This window comes from Salmo salar, chromosome ssa11, assembly GCF_905237065.1.
Source record: "Salmo salar chromosome ssa11, Ssal_v3.1, whole genome shotgun sequence".
Classification (NCBI taxonomy): Eukaryota; Metazoa; Chordata; class Actinopteri; order Salmoniformes; family Salmonidae; genus Salmo; species Salmo salar.
Genome location: NC_059452.1, coordinates 41,438,612 through 41,454,215, shown reverse-complemented (window position 1 = coordinate 41,454,215; position 15,604 = coordinate 41,438,612). Strand labels below are relative to the sequence as shown.

Genomic DNA, 15,604 nt, shown 5'->3' with positions numbered 1-15,604 from the left:
ACTAAATGAAATGTATTCAAAGCTTCACTTGTTATTTATTCACTTACAGTGTGTGTTGATGGGGTTCAGTTGCAGTGTGCGTTGATGGGGTTCAGTTGCAGTGTGTGTTGACGGGGTTCAGTTGCAGTGTGTGTTGACGGGGTTCAGTTGCAGTGTGTGTTGACGGGGTTCAGTTACAGTGTGCGTTGATGGGGTTCAGTTGCAGTGTGCGTTGACGGGGTTCAGTTGCAGTGTGCGTTGACGGGGTTCAGTTGCAGTGTGCGTTGACGGGGTTCAGTTGCAGTGTGTGTTGACGGGGTTCAGTTGCAGTGTGTGTTGACGGGGTTCAGTTGCAGTGTGTGTTGACGGGGTTCAGTTGCAGTGTGTGTTGACGGGGTTCAGTTGCAGTGTGCGTTGATGGGGTTCAGTTGCAGTGTGTGTTGCTGTGTCAGTGATGCATCTGTCTGGCCTCTATAGACTTTGTGCTTTGTAGCCTACTCTTCAATGCATTTCATTATGGATGCAATTCAATTATTCATATATCTCTGTGTGTGGTGTGCGTGTGTCCAGGACTGCTCTGACCCTGGGCTGTGAGTATGCCTGTAAGGACGCGGTGGAGGTCCTTCTGAAGAGCGGCGCCGACGTGACGGCCGTGGACAGCTTTGGCCATGACAGTTTCCACTACGCCTGCCTCAGCAAGAACCAGGATCTGGTCAACCTTTTCAAGACCTACCTCGACAACGTCACCAAAGGTCAGAGCACGGCTGTGTCCCGATTTGACCCGTAGGACCTATGACCTATGCCCTAGGCACTCCTGTAGATGTGCTTTTCACCCTGTGTGAGGGCTGCCCTGTGGACAAAGGCCACATTTCATTTTCCTTTCTAAACTGTCAGCAATTTTCAAAACTGTGAAACGTGTTTAATCGACTTCAAATACTATAATCATCGTCCATGCCTGGCAGGGGGAGGGAGGATTTGAGGTTTTTCTGTATCTTTCAAATGAGAACTTGATGTTTTCTTAGCCTCAGTAGGGGGGAGACAGGAGCAGCTAGCCCAGAATGAAGAGGTTCTGAGATGTTTCTATCTGCAGTGTAAGCTGTAACTCAGCCCGTGCCTCAGAAATACAGAAACCACAGGAGACTGCCGAAAACACCCATTCAACCAGAAGATCAAAAAGAGAGCAAGGAAAAAGTAAAAATGACATGTCTATTGAAAAGCACCAGGTTAAAAAGTCATGCTGCAGAGAAAGTAAAGTTATACACAGAATGAAATGGACTGGGGGAAATTTGCAGCAAAGGTGAAAAATAGGATTGTGCTTTTAGGGAAGATAACCTGAGTTCAAGTGTGTCAGCTTTCTTCTGTCAGAGGGAATTTATGGTTGTTCATTCAGCGAGGCGTGTGGCTTTGCAGAGTGTTTTAATGTGTGTTTTTATCAAGGCTATGTGAAATAGAGTGCATAAAATGTCCCCAACAGATCTCCTTCACATGAACTTTGTGTATAGAGCCATGCTTTTATCAAAGGCCCACACAACTAGAACCCTAGGTAAAGGGCCCACACAACTAGAACCCTAGGTAAAGGGCCCGCACAACTAGAACCCTAGGTAAAGGGCCTGCACAACTAGAACCCTAGGTAAAGGGCCCGCACAACTAGAACCCTAGGTAAAGGGCCCACACAACTAGAACCCTAGGTAAAGGGCCCACACAACTAGAACCCTAGGTAAAGGGCCCGCACAACTAGAACCCTAGGTAAAGGGCCCGCACAACTAGAACCCTAGGTAAAGGGCCCGCACAACTAGAACCCTAGGTAAAGGGCCCACACAACTAGAACCCTAGGTAAAGGGCCCACACAACTAGAACCCTAGGTAAAGGGCCCACACAACTAGAACCCTAGGTAAAGGGCCCGCTCAACTAGAACCCTAGGTAATTTGCATCTAATCAAATTCCATTCTTTAGCACTTTAGTCTACATTTGTCACAAACTAGAATTGCCTGTTCTCCTAGTATCTGGTGCAGCATCAGCCATTTACCCTACTTAACAATTATCTTGTTGTGGCAAATTGATGTCCTTGGTTTGTGGGAGGCGGCTTTAGATGGCTTCGTCGGATTTCTCCAACACCTGTTTGTTTTCACGCTCAGTGCTCATTTGAGATTGGTTTCTCATCAAGTCTTTAATCATCATTACTCTGGCATAATTGCTTTTTTTGCATAAAGTCTTTATGCCCGTGTGAAAGTACTGTCCTTGTATCACTTCATTTCAACTTCTCTCCTCAGTCTCCTGAAAGACTTGGTTATAAGAAAACACATTGTATAGATGAAATCATAAACCATATGAGTGACGGCTGCTCTGACGTGTGTAAGCGGACCCTTTAATTGTTTCTCATTGTATCCACAGCAAAAGAAGCTGCCAAAATGGAGCAGAAAAAGCGACAGGTAACAACGCAGCACTCACTTTAATTGCCAACCTTCATACTGATTTCTGTGCATGGAGATGAACTATCAGATTTAAAACAACACACATCTCCACAGAAAAGATCTCCTAGGCCCTAGTGCAATGCCTCTTTCCTGCTATGTTGCCTTTTGAGCTGTTGATTAGACTGTAGTTGTTATTATTGAGCTGTATAGTAATCGCTTGACATTTCAACTGTTATTTTCTCTGGGTGAATCCATTGTTTTAAAGGTGAGACTGCTCATAGGCTTACCAAAGGTTTGATGTGAGCTCCATCAAGCAAATAGGATGGGGTTTTATTATTGATTCTGTTAACACTTCCTCATCAAGGCACTTCCTGGGTCATGTGTTCTGTATACATGGATTGATAGATGGTATCTGTGAGTTCTGAACGAGCTGATCCCAACAATACTTAAGTTCAGTTTCTGCTCTATTGAATCTGACCACATTCACCACTCATTGATTTAATATTGAATCTGACCACATTCACCAGTCATTGATTTAATATTGAATCTGACCACATTCACCACTCATTGATTTAATATTGAATCTGACCACATTCACCACTCATTGATTTAATATTGAATCTGACCACATTCACCACTCTTTGATTTAATGTTGAATCTGACCACATTCACCACTCTTTGATTTAATATTGAATCTGACCACATTCACCACTCTTTGATTTAATATTGAATCTGACCACATTCACCACTCATTGATTTAATGTTGAATCTGACCACATTCACCACTCATTGATTTAATATTGAATCTGACCACATTCACCACTCTTTGATTTAATGTTGAATCTGACCACATTCACCACTCTTTGATTTAATATTGAATCTGACCACATTCACCACTCATTGATTTAATATTGAATCTGACCACATTCACCACTCATTGATTGAATCTTGAATAGAGACGGTCACAAGTGTTTTTACAAAATCACTGTTGTGTTGAAGCTGTTTGCTTAATGGTGTATTATCAGACGGGAAACAGTGAGTTGTCATGTTTTAAACTGTTTCCTGTGGAGGCCAAGTGACTCACACTCTGACATTCAGTTGGACATTACTGCCACCTAGTGATGAGATGGATAATCGCAGTTCATTCCCTAATGTCACCACCACCAGAGATACTGTATATAAGGAAATCTCTTACTCTGCTACCACTAACCATCAGCCCCCCTCACCCCCCGGTCAATCATGGCTAAATGATAACCTGTGTGTCCACAGCACTCAGTGGAGATGACTGAACAGGCCGAAGCCAACGTGAGGGTGAGTACAATTGTTTTTCTCTGCGTACATTCAATATTGAATTTGATAGGCTGGCTACATTGAGTTTGACCTCGTAGTCCTTTGTGATGGACAGGGATGTAATTACCCAGTCTGAATGTATGAGGACATTAAGCAAGATGTACCCAGCAGTATATAGGGGAATCTATAGGCTGGCCTGAGCATCAGCGTGACATGATTCTACAATGTCCAGGATAATTGAAGGTACTAGTGAATTTATATTTACTATTGGATCTAATTAAACAGATCTATAGATGCTTTCAACTCAGCGGTTACTGTCCGACCCTGAGATTGGAAGGTTGGGGTTCGATCCCAGGTCAAGTCATACCAAAGACTCTAAAAATGGACCTGATGCCGCTCTGCTTGGCACTCAGCATTAAGAAGATGGATTGGGGGTAAAGGTGTCTGTATGCTTCCCAGCTGAAACAATTCGGGAAGAGTTTGTGCATATGTTATATATTGTGCCGTTTTTGTTAGTTTTGGACTTCGGGGAGGGTTTTTTCGGCTGTTCGGGCACACAGTGTTTTCTAGAGGCAAGCCAAGTTCGGAGCCGAGGTCTACGCCCCTTCGTCGGTGATTGGTCAACAGTAGGGGTTCTTCAATGAGAGATGACTCGTTTTCATACACATTTTTTCATTGAGAAATATTACACCAAATGCGCGACTATGATCTTCTCGGCAAAAACGTCAAAATGAATTTCTTCAGATATTTTAGATTAATTCTGACTATTTTCAGTAAGTGTATACTGGCTACGGCATCTCAAAATGGACAAACAGTACTATTACTGCGTTTTTCTCATTTTTAAAGCGAATGTCTTTTAAGAGAGTATACAAGCAACTCTCGTTGGGTTCGGGTTGCCGAGTTCAGCTAGGCGCCAGCCGAACCGAGGCATGCTGACGCGTTAAGGCCCTGTGGGCTGTTCTGGCTTGGAGAAGGATTACTTAGAGATTTGTGTGATTTGACTTGTAAATGGATTGTGACTTGTAATGGTGTGTGATGTTTGTCAGGACCTGGAGAGACAGAACGAGAGCCAGCAGGAGACTCTGAGGAAGTTTCACCTGGAGCAGAGAGCGCTGATGGACAAGGTCAAACTACTGCAGCAGCAGCTCAGTCAGGTACACACACACACACACACACACACACACACACACACACACACACACACACACACACAGACAGAGAAAGTAGTGTAGACAACTTCTAGACTAACACGGAAAGTCACTGAGAAGAGAATCAAACAGTTTGTGCTTCAAGTAAGACATAAGAACTTGGACGGTGACAGGCACTAATAATGGTAATGAGTTGTTTGTCACACCCTCTGATACTTAACTTGTAATCCTCTATATCCTGTGCAGGAAAAACATACAGTTGAATGCATCCATAAAGAGGTAAGGACAGCCACATAACTCAGTTGTTTGGGGTGGGAAGAAAAAATGGAACGTTTTACCTATAGATTAGAGAGATGAATTAGTATGTCTGTTTGTTTGTAGGTGTTTGTGAGAATGTGGAAAGATTTGATTGCATACCATGCCATAGCTGTATTCATCTGAAAGTTATTGTCCTCAAATGCAACTAAAGTTGCAAGGCTGTTGATCTGCTCTAAAGCTCCACGTTGTTTTTGTGCTGAATTAGAGGGAACAGCTGAAGCTCTTACTGAGTGCCAAAGACAGGGAGGAGGGGACTCGGGCCCCGGAGACTGTCAAGGTTCAGCTCAAGAGCCACATGGTGAGGGACCACAGCCAAATGCCAACCCTGTTACAGCATATGAAATCATCATGGGGTTTTACATAATAATAATAATAATAATAATAATAATAATAAGAGCTCTTGCTTAGGTTGTCTAAGGTTATGCGTGAATGTGAACATAATGTATGTTCTATGTGTTTTCAGGGGGACTACCCTGGCCAGTCTATTATCAAAGGTGAGTGAGCTCTCTTTACATTTGACATATCAGAGAATAAGAGATGCAATCAGAGGATCTGAATTAAAAAAGACCTCTTCTGAATCACCTCTGTATTTGTTCTGGCAGGAAAAGACAATGTCCTCGTCAAACAATCTCACAGCCTGGATTCAGCGCAGGTAAACCTGACTTCTTCGTTTTTCTAGAGCATTATGGCCCGCAATGAAAAGGTAACTGTCATGAAGTAGTCCATTCTAGTCCAGTCAGCAACCATGAGCTTATCAGCTCTCTGACAGCCAAATAAACGGCTGAATTCTCATTTCGTCCTGTCAGCTGTTTGTCCCCCAGCAAATGAGAGATTTATTCTCTTAAACCACTGCAGGTAGTTTTTAAATTTTGGGCTCAACTTTTAAATTGATATTTTTTTATCCTATTGTAGCCTTCACATCTTCTCAGTATTCTCGTGTCGCTATAGTGGAACTGACTAAGTCGGCTCTCATTGCAAAACCAATATTGGACTGACACTGCTGTGAGTGAGAAATAGGTGTGCGAAGTGTATGTAAATCGCACAATCATGAAACTTTTGTTCCTGCTGTAGGTGCTGCAGTCGTCCGGTCTTTCGCACTCACTGTCCCGTCCCCTGGAGCTTGCGGGACGTCCTGGCGTGGGCTGGGACCCAGTCGAGGAGGTGGAGGCCCTGCGGCGCGAGCTGGAGACGGTGAGGAGGCGGCAGCAAACTGCCGAGGAAGAGGCTCTTCGTCTGCAGGCGGCACTGGCCCGCAAAAGCCAAGAGTGCCAAGAGCTGGCCCAGAGCCGGGAGACCATCCAGCGGCAGGCAGACCGGCAGGTCCAGGAGCTGGAGGAGGCACTGGGGGACGTCCAGAAGAGGATGCTGGACTCTGAAGCCAAAGTCAAGCAGCTCCAGGCCCACGTGGTGGCAGTCAAGGAGCACCTAGGAGGCCAGGCGGCCGACGAGCTCCGTGCCCAGCTCCACGATGTCAAGGCCAAGTACGAGGGCGCCTCGGCCGAGGTGGGGCGCGTGCGTAACCACCTGAAGCAGAGTGAGAAGGCCCTGGAGGAGTACAAGAGCAGCGAGGGCCAGCTGGCGGTGGAGGCAGAGCGGCTGGGCCTGGAGCTGTCCGCCTTGCGAGAGGAGAGGGATGAGCTGGCAGAGGCTCTGCTGGACATGGAGGCCCTCATTAAGGAGACCCAGGCACGGCAGGGAGAGAAGGTTGTGCCTGCAGAAAAGTTCGACAACATGAAGAACCTGCTGAGCAATGCGGTGGATGAGAAGGAGCGTCAGCTGGCAGAGCTGCGGGAGGACTATGACCGTGTGCTGGAGGAGGTGGCTGAGTTACACAGGGAAATGGACAGCCAGCCAGCCCAGGCCGGGACAGGGGCGGTCCCCCTGCAGGAGCATGAAAGGATGAGGACAACCCTGGAGGAACAGAGTTCCTCCATGAAGAGGAGGCTGGCGGACATAACTGCCAAGAGCCAGGCACTGATCCGCCAGGTAGAAGAGAGCGAGGAGGAGCGGGAGATGCTCCAGGAGCAGCTGGAGGAGCTCAAAAGCAGGATGAAGGCCAACTTCATCCCCCTCAAGGCCCACGAAGAGGCCAAGAGCGCCCTGGAGAGAGCTGTGGAGGAGCTGGAGGAGAGGCTGGTGGAGGCCGCAGAAAGGAACGGCCAGGCCGAGGTGCAGATCCAGAGGCTACAAACGGAGAGGGTCACCCTGTGTGAGAGCGTCACCAGCCTACAGAGCGCTACCGTGCCCTCCGAGAAGTTCCAGAGCGAAGTGGGTGCCCTGAATGCTCGCAACGCTCAACTGGTGAAGGAACTGGAAGTGCTCCAGAAGAGGTTTGAAGAGAGAGAGAAGGAGCTGTCCCAGGTCACTGCCAAGAACCAGTCTCTGAAACAGAGCCTAAATGGAGAGTATGTGTCCAGAGAGAAACATGAGCAAGTGAATACGGAGCTGAGTGCTGCTTTGGAGAAGGCCAAGGCTGAGCTCTCCAAACTGGAGAAGGAGGGCAAAGAAAGTGAGGAAGAGTTGCAGAAGGTGAAAGAGGGTAGTGCAGAGTTGAAAGAGAAGCTGGAGAATGTTCAGGTGATGATAGAAAATGACTATGTGTGCCTTATAGACCATGAAGCTGTAAGGGTTAAGTTGAGCAATGCTGTTGTTGAGGCGGAGCATCGGGCCAAAGAGGCATTGGCAAGCTACCAGTCTGCCCAAGATGGGACAGTAAAGCTTCACCAAGAAATGGAGGCGCAGAAGAAAGAACTAGACACCATCCAGGAAGCTATCCAGGCCAAGTTTGTCCCGTTGACTGCCATAGAGGAGAGGGAGAACTCCTATAACATCAAGCTAAAAGACTTGACAGGAAAGCTCTCGGAGATGCAAGAGAAGTACAACCAGGAGAAGTTGGAGGGGGAACGTCACAAGCAGGAGAAAGAGAAACTGAAAGTGCAGATGGAGTCTGTGCAGCAGAGAATGGAGACAGGCTTTGTCGCCAGTGAAAAGCACAAGGAAGTGGAAGATGAGTACAGGGGTAAAATGGAGGAGCTGACGCTGAGGTTGGTGGACCTGGAGCAGCAGTACAAAGACGTGACTGTGCAGAGGGCAGAGCTGGAGGAGCAGAACGCCCTGTGTAACACTGATATCCAGAGCCTGCAGCAGCGCCTGGAATCCGAGTTGGCCCGGCTGGAACACTATGAGGTCGAGCACCGAGCCCTGAGGGGCACCATCCACCAAGCCCAGGACGAGTGCCAGAAAGCCAGGGAGGCCCAGCGTGGGGAGGCCCAGAGGGCCTGCGCCTTGGAGAAGGAGCTCCAGGGATGCTCCGAGGACCAGGCCGTCCTCCTGCAGCAGCATGCTCAGACCAAGGAGGCCCTGGAGGGGCAGGTGGCCCAGCTACTCGCTTCCCTTCGCCAGGAGCAGGAGACCAGCGCCCAGAGGGCCCAGAACGTGGCAGCCCTGCAGTCAGAGCTGCTCCGGGCCACCCAGGCCCTGGAGGAACTCGGAGGAAGAGAGGACCAGTTGAGCCAGCTGAAGTCCGAGAAACAACGTCTGCAGGAAGAGACAGCGGCATTGGGTGAGAGGCTATCTGGGCTGGCGGAGCAGTGCGAGGTGCTCCACCATGAGGCGGCCCAGGCCAGGGAGGACGAGGGCAGGGCCAGGGAGGACAAGACCAGGGCCAGGGTAGAAACTGAGGCCCTGCAGAAGAAGAGCAACACCATGGATAAGGAGATCCGGGAGCTGAAGGAGAGGTACGAGGAGTCGCTCAGCACCATCGGGGAGTTCCAGAGGAGGATCCAGATGTCGGCGGAGCAGACCGAGGTCAAAGACAAGAAGGTAGGAGAAATATTCTGCATTGAATTGTTGGCCATTTTTAATATTAATAAAATCAACCTAAATGTGCATTACCAGCCAAAAGTTGACACCCCTACTCATTCAAGGGTTTCTTTAATTGTACAATTTTCTACATTGACATCAAAACTATGAAAGAACACAAATGGAATCATGTAGTAACCAAATAAGTGTTTAACAAATCAAAATATATTTGATATTTGAGATTCTACAAAGTAGCCACCCTTTGCCTTGATGACCGCTTTGCACACTCTTGGCATTCTCTCAACCAGCTTCATGAGGAATACTTTTCCAACCATCTTGAAGGAGTTCCCACAAATGCTGAGCACTTGTTGGCTGCTTTTCCTTTACTCTGCAGTCCAGCTCATCCCAAACCATCTCAATTGGGTTGAGATCAGGTGGTTGTGGAGGCCAGGTCATCTGATGCAGCACTCCATCACTCTCCTTCTTGGTCAACTTGCCCTTACACAGCCTGGAGGTGTGTTTTGGGTCATTGTCCTGTTAAAAAAACAAATAGTCCCACTAAACGCAAACCAGATGGGATGGCGTATCGCTGCAGAATGCTGTGGTAGCCATGCTGGTTAAGTGTGACTTGAATTGTAAATGTATCACTGACAGTGTCACCAGCAAAGCACCGTCACACCACCTGCTTCATGCTTCACGGTGGGAACCACACATGTAGAGATCATCCATTCACCTACTCTGCGTCTCACAAAGACACGTTGGTTGGAACCAAAAAATCCCAAATTTGGACTCCTCAGACCAAAGGACCGATTTCCACTGATCTAATATCCATTGATTGTGTTTCTTGGCCCAAGCAAGTCTCTTCTTGTTATTGGTGTCCTTTAGTAGTGGTTTCTTTGCAGCAATTGGATCATGAAGGCCTAATTCACGCAGACTCCTCTGAACATTTGATGTTGAGATGTGTCTGTTACTTCAACTATGAAGCATTTATTTGGGCAGCAATCGGAGATGCAGTTAACTCTAATGAACTTATCCTCTGCAGCAGAGGTAACTCTGGGTCTTCCTTTCTTGTGGCGGTCCTCATGAGAGCCAGTTTCATCATTAGCGCTTGATGGTTTTTGCGGCTGCACTTGAAGAAATTTTCAAAGTTCTTGACATTTTCCGGATTGACTGACTTTCATGTCTTAAAGTAATGATTGACTGTCATCTCTTTGCTTATTTGAGCTGGACTTGCTCTTTTACCAAATAGGGCAATCTTCTGTATACCACCCCTACCTTGTCACAACACAACTGATTGTCTCAATCAGAAGATAAGAAATTCCTCAAATTTACTTTTAACAAGGTACACCTGTTAATTGAAGTGCATTCCAGGTGACTACCTCATGAAGCTGGTTGAGAGAATGCCAATAATGTGCAACGCGGTCATCAAGGCAAAGGGTGGCTACTTTGAATAATATCAAATACATTTTGATTTGTTTAACACTTTTTTGGTTAGTACATGATTCCATGTGCTATTTCATAGTTTTGATGTCTTCACTATTATTCTACAATGTAGAAAATAGTAAAAAATTAAAATCCTGGAATGAGTTGGAGTCTCAACCTTTGACTGGAACTATATATGGTAAAAGTACGGTAGTATTTACAGTTGGTAAGATCTCAATTTCTCAGTTTTTAGTTCTGTTTGGCAGTTTTTCTGGCAATACTTTGGTCCGTTGATATGAGGTTTTCTAAATATGTAGATGGTTATGTATATTCTGGTGCTAACAGCTTTGTGTGTGTTTCAGATCAGCGAGCTGTTGACGGACGTGGAGAGACTGAAGCAGGCCCTCAACGGTCTGTCCCAGCTGGCGTACGCTGGCAACGCTGCACCCAATAAGAGACAGATGCAGCACATCGACACACTCCAGGCCCAGATCAAGAGCCTGCAGCAGCAGCTGGCTGTGAGTGTGTGTATACACACACACACACACACACACACACACACACACACACACTGCAGATGTAGTGGATGGCAGCCAGTTGTAGCTAACCTAGCATTTCTGTGACATTGCCCTTATTTGACAGTTTAAAAAAATACATACACACAGAACATACCTGTACAGTTTAAAACTTGTCGGTGATGACACAAAGTAAATGACTTATTTCTGTTGTGGTCCCTTAAATTGTGTGAAGCTGTAAGAATTGACTTGCCTACATAGTGTACATACTTGATTGTATTGACATTTTATACTCATGACAGACGATGTCCTATAACATGGTGTCATGTCAATACGCTGCACTAACACCATAATCAGTCACTCAGTACTCTCTGGCTCCAAACATAATGAGCCTCGTTAGTAGGGACGAAAGCATTTTTTCAGTCCAGCGTTAGTTACCGATAATGGGATGTCATTATCTTGGTTAATTACCTTGATGACATAGAGGTTTGGTCCAGACATGATTGATCCTCGTCCCACAGTTAGTTAGTGGAAGTGAACCCGTTCTCTGTGGATACATCAGTACATCAGAAAGAACATCTGTGTCAGTGCTCTTACAGTGCATACCAAAGACTATTTGTCTGTCGTATAATTACAGTAACACTCTCGCTGTGTGGTATTACAGCCGATTTACCGCTGAGCTGGAAACTATGCGAGACTGAACAAAACACATGTCTGTGCACCTGATTTTCAAGGACGGCCTCTGCCTTCCTCTCTGTCAGCTCACTCTGAGCCTTTGAAATGATGGAGGCAGAGAATGAACTGGTGTACTTTTTTGAAGTCGGGTCTAGCAGCTAGCCAGAACCCAGATGAAAAGAAAACGAGGTCCATATTAGAATCCTGAAAACATCATTACTCATGCTCTGATGTGAACCCACGGTCGGGCCCACGTTTTGATTTGGAGTTCGCGTTCTTGGCTCTTTCGTTCGATGCTGGCAGTCTTCAGGAAAATATGGACGCCATCTATTTTGCTGTGAAAGACGGGTGTATTTCAGAGGTGCTTGGTAAGGTGGAGCCAGGCAGGCGGAGTCCCTTTGTAGTGTCTGCCAGGTCAGCCCATAGTGGGCCTGTACTCATGTCTCTTGTTCTCTCTCTTCTTCTCTCTCTCGCTCTTCCTCTTCTCTCTCGCTCTTCCCCCTCTCTCCTCTCCCCCTCCCCCTCTTCCCCCTCTCCTCTCCCCCTCCCCCTCTCTCTCCCCTCTCTCCCCTCCCCCTCTCTCTCCCCTCTCTCCCCTCCCCCCTCTCTCTCCTCCCCCTCCCCCCCTCTCTCTCTCCTCCCCCTCCCCCTCTCTCTCTCCTCTCCCCCTCTCTCTCTCCTCTCCCCCTCCCCCTCTCTTCCCCTCTCTCCCCCATCTCTCTCCACAGGATGCTGAGAGTCAACACAGAGAGGTGGTTTCAATTTATAGAACTCATCTCCTCAGTGCAGCACAGGTCAGTGTGTGTTTCTTTTAGTTAGTGATTTTTTTCCTAGTTAAAGTTTAATATAACACACAGGCCTCCCTGGCATCTCTTGCATTTTTGTTGCTCAGCAACTTCCTGAAGACAAATAAATAATATATCTGAAAATAAATGTGATTGTTGATACCATAACGTCCTAAATGTCTGAGGCTGACGACCCCAGTAAGACTGGCCCATAGACCACACTGCTGACGACCCCAGTAAGACTGGCCCATAGACCACACTGCTGACGACCCCAGTAAGACTGGCCCATAGACCACACTGCTGACGACCCCAGTAAGACTGGCCCATAGACCACACTGCTGACGACCCCAGTAAGACTGGCCCATAGACCACACTGCTGACGACCCCAGTAAGACTGGCCCATAGACCACACTGCTGACGACCCCAGTAAGACTGGCCCATAGACCACACTGCTGACGACCCCAGTAAGACTGGCCCATAGACCACACTGCTGACGGCCCCAGTAAGACTGGCCCATAGACCACACTGCTGACGGCCCCAGTAAGACTGGCCCATAGACCACACTGCTGACGGCCCCAGTAAGACTGGCCCATAGCCCACACTGCTGACGACCCCAATAAGACTGGCCCATAGCCCACACTGCTGATGACACCAGTAAGACTGGCCCATAGCCCACACTGCTGACGACCCCAGTAAGACTGGCCCATAGCCCACACTGCTGACGACCCCAGTAAGACTGGCCCATAGCCCACACTGCTGACGGCCCCAGTAAGACTGGCCCATAGCCCACACTGATGCCATAACTGTGAAATAGGGGACAAGTGGATAATCTCAAAGCCGTTGTTGTTTCTCCCAGGGCCACATGGATGAGGACGTCCAAGCCGCCCTGCTGCAGATCATCCGCATGAGACAGGAGTTTGTCTGCTAAACGTCCATTCAGCAACAACAAAACACTACCTGCTGACTCAAATCCACCATTCACACAGCCCCAGCTACAGAGCACCCCCCCGCTGTGGCCCCTGTGGGCGCCTGGCGAGTCTGAGTGTGTGTTGGGATTGTGTGTGTGTCTGTGTGTGTGGGAAGAGATCCATGTTAGTATTCAAACATAATCCTCCCTATATGTCTAGATTGGTTTGTGTGTTTCAACAGAACTAAGACCAAGTGTTGTGGGTGGACATGGATATACAGTAGATACAAGGTAAGGGTAGATAGACATGGTAAGGGTAGACGATGGGTTGTACCTTAGCTAGGTGGATAAACCTCAGCATAGGTGATGACTCAGTGGGATACTGTAGCTGGTGACCAATAGAATGTACTAATATCCTTTGAAAACATGAGCATGATGAACTGCCTATGCAGGCCTTTCTCTTTCTGACTACTCTGTTAAGGCTTCATGAAACAGGATATTCAATGCCTAGCTGGCAAGTCTCTGAAAGGAAACTCTTCTTAGATGGAATGTATGTAAATCTCCTCTAGGGCTATATGGGTTAGCATGATATAGGGTCTTGTGTGGTGGGGTGATTGGCCACTGCTTAGATAATCCTCCTGACGTCGCAGCCGTGAAACGGATCTGAAAACACAAGCAGAAAAGTCTGCTGTTAACTCACATTCCCCCGTGGCGATCGACTCCCTCCCGTCTTTCGTCTTCATCTTTTGAGGTTCTATGGTTAATTCTAGAACCATGCCCAGGTCATTTCAAACCGGAACCCCCTGAAGTTACCTACTCATTCAGTTTGGGAGCAGGACTCCTCCATCTTGGGGCATTGGGCAAAGCGACTGTTTCCCTAAAGGTCCAAACTTTATCTTGATTCTTTTCACTGAATCGTACACTCCTCAAGCAGTCTCTTTAAGCCATTGACCCCACACAAACAAGGTGAATGTGGGGCTCTGCACATTCTGGATTTGACTCGAGGAGTGTTTGCAAACAACACTGTAGCCCAATCTTAAGACGAACCTTAACCTTAACCCCTACCATGAACCTTAACCCCTACCGTTATGGTGGTCACAGATCTGAAGGAACAGGATAGGTTTAAGACAGTGACTCTATCAGGGCAGCCTGCATGTTGATGACTTGGAGCAATCTGCATATTGCTTACACCTATCCAGTCCTCCTTCAGATCGTCAAAAACACCAGAGAGTTAGAGGCTGGGAGTTGTGGACAGGGGTTCCTAGTGTTTGCGGTGCAGCGTCTCCTGTTGCTGGAGCGAGAGTGCCCTCTAGTGGCGAGACTTGGCAGGCCAAGTTGACTGACGTATTCATTTGACTAGCGTTTTTTGTTGTCTTGTCGTGGTTCATTTTAGTGGTGTCTGAGAATGGAGCAAGTCTCTTCTGCCTTTACACTGATATCTTTTTCATGGCTTTGTACTACTTTGATTAATAAACAACATTGGTGTAACAATAAAATTCAGCAGGTCTGGAGTAGAAAGACACAGAACACCCTTCTTTAGGGGAACAGTTAGGATGTCATTCTGTAGGGATACTACGAATCCCTCTATTTATATGGATTGAGAAGTCTAATGTTGCGTCTGAAATGGCACGTTATTCACTATATAGTGCACTGCTTTTGACCAGGAGGTCTAAAGTAGTGCACTGTGTAGTAGGGAATAGGGTTACGTCTGGGACACACGTATTGCTTAGCGTAACAATATGAAGAAGCTCAGTGATGCTTTTGTCTAACATGCTTTGCAAAGCATATAGAAATATATCATGAATCAGTTTCCTACTAAATCCTCTATATACTACTGCTATCAAACAATTATCAAGTTACTAAAATGGGATTTCTGAAATGTCATTTTGAAATGAACATAAAACAGATTAATTTAAAATTAGATTATTTTTTGTTTTGTTTTTATTTGAGGATCATGGAATAAATCTGTCTCCAATAACAGAATTTACAAGTTGAATCCAGTTATTTTAAATCTAGACCAATCTGTTGAAATTGGTTTTCTTTTTTCTTCTTGCAAGGATGTATTTTTGTTTGTGAATTAGTGTTAAAAACAGAAATAAAAATGCCTAACTTAGAGATATGTCTTGTTGATTTCCTTATTCCACACAATATGAAGACACAATACGATGCTTCAATATACTTGGTGATGGTAATGTAATGATTGAGACAGCACAGTACGGTTTGGGTCGGTCCTATAGTGGGAATCAGCCAGCACAGTACGGTTTGGGTCGGCCCTATAGTGGGAATCAGCCAGCACAGTACGGTTTGGGTCGGTCCTATAGTGGGAATCAGCCAGCACAGTACGGTTTGGGTC

The 15,604-nt window shown here is 46.8% G+C and overlaps 1 protein-coding gene across 2 annotated transcripts in view; it reads left to right on the top strand.

Moving 5' to 3' along the window:
* The window catches only part of LOC106587861 (uveal autoantigen with coiled-coil domains and ankyrin repeats protein-like), a 67,593-nt gene extending 52,227 nt beyond the window's left edge, over positions 1-15,366 (top strand). Inside the window, exons 8-19 of one of the 2 annotated variants that reach the window (XM_045689577.1) lie at positions 550-731; positions 2,371-2,408; positions 3,660-3,701; positions 4,727-4,834; positions 5,075-5,107; positions 5,352-5,444; positions 5,610-5,640; positions 5,749-5,798; positions 6,218-8,968; positions 10,732-10,887; positions 12,288-12,353; positions 13,201-15,366. In XM_045689577.1, coding sequence (XP_045545533.1) covers positions 550-731; positions 2,371-2,408; positions 3,660-3,701; positions 4,727-4,834; positions 5,075-5,107; positions 5,352-5,444; positions 5,610-5,640; positions 5,749-5,798; positions 6,218-8,968; positions 10,732-10,887; positions 12,288-12,353; positions 13,201-13,272 — 3,622 coding nt within the window. In that variant the 3' untranslated portion in view covers positions 13,273-15,366. Of the gene's footprint in view, positions 1-549; positions 732-2,370; positions 2,409-3,659; positions 3,702-4,726; positions 4,835-5,074; positions 5,108-5,351; positions 5,445-5,609; positions 5,641-5,748; positions 5,799-6,217; positions 8,969-10,731; positions 10,894-12,287; positions 12,354-13,200 lie in introns of both variants that reach the window. The other variant, XM_045689576.1, reaches the window with a different exon arrangement.
* The last annotated feature ends 238 nt before the right edge of the window (positions 15,367-15,604 follow it).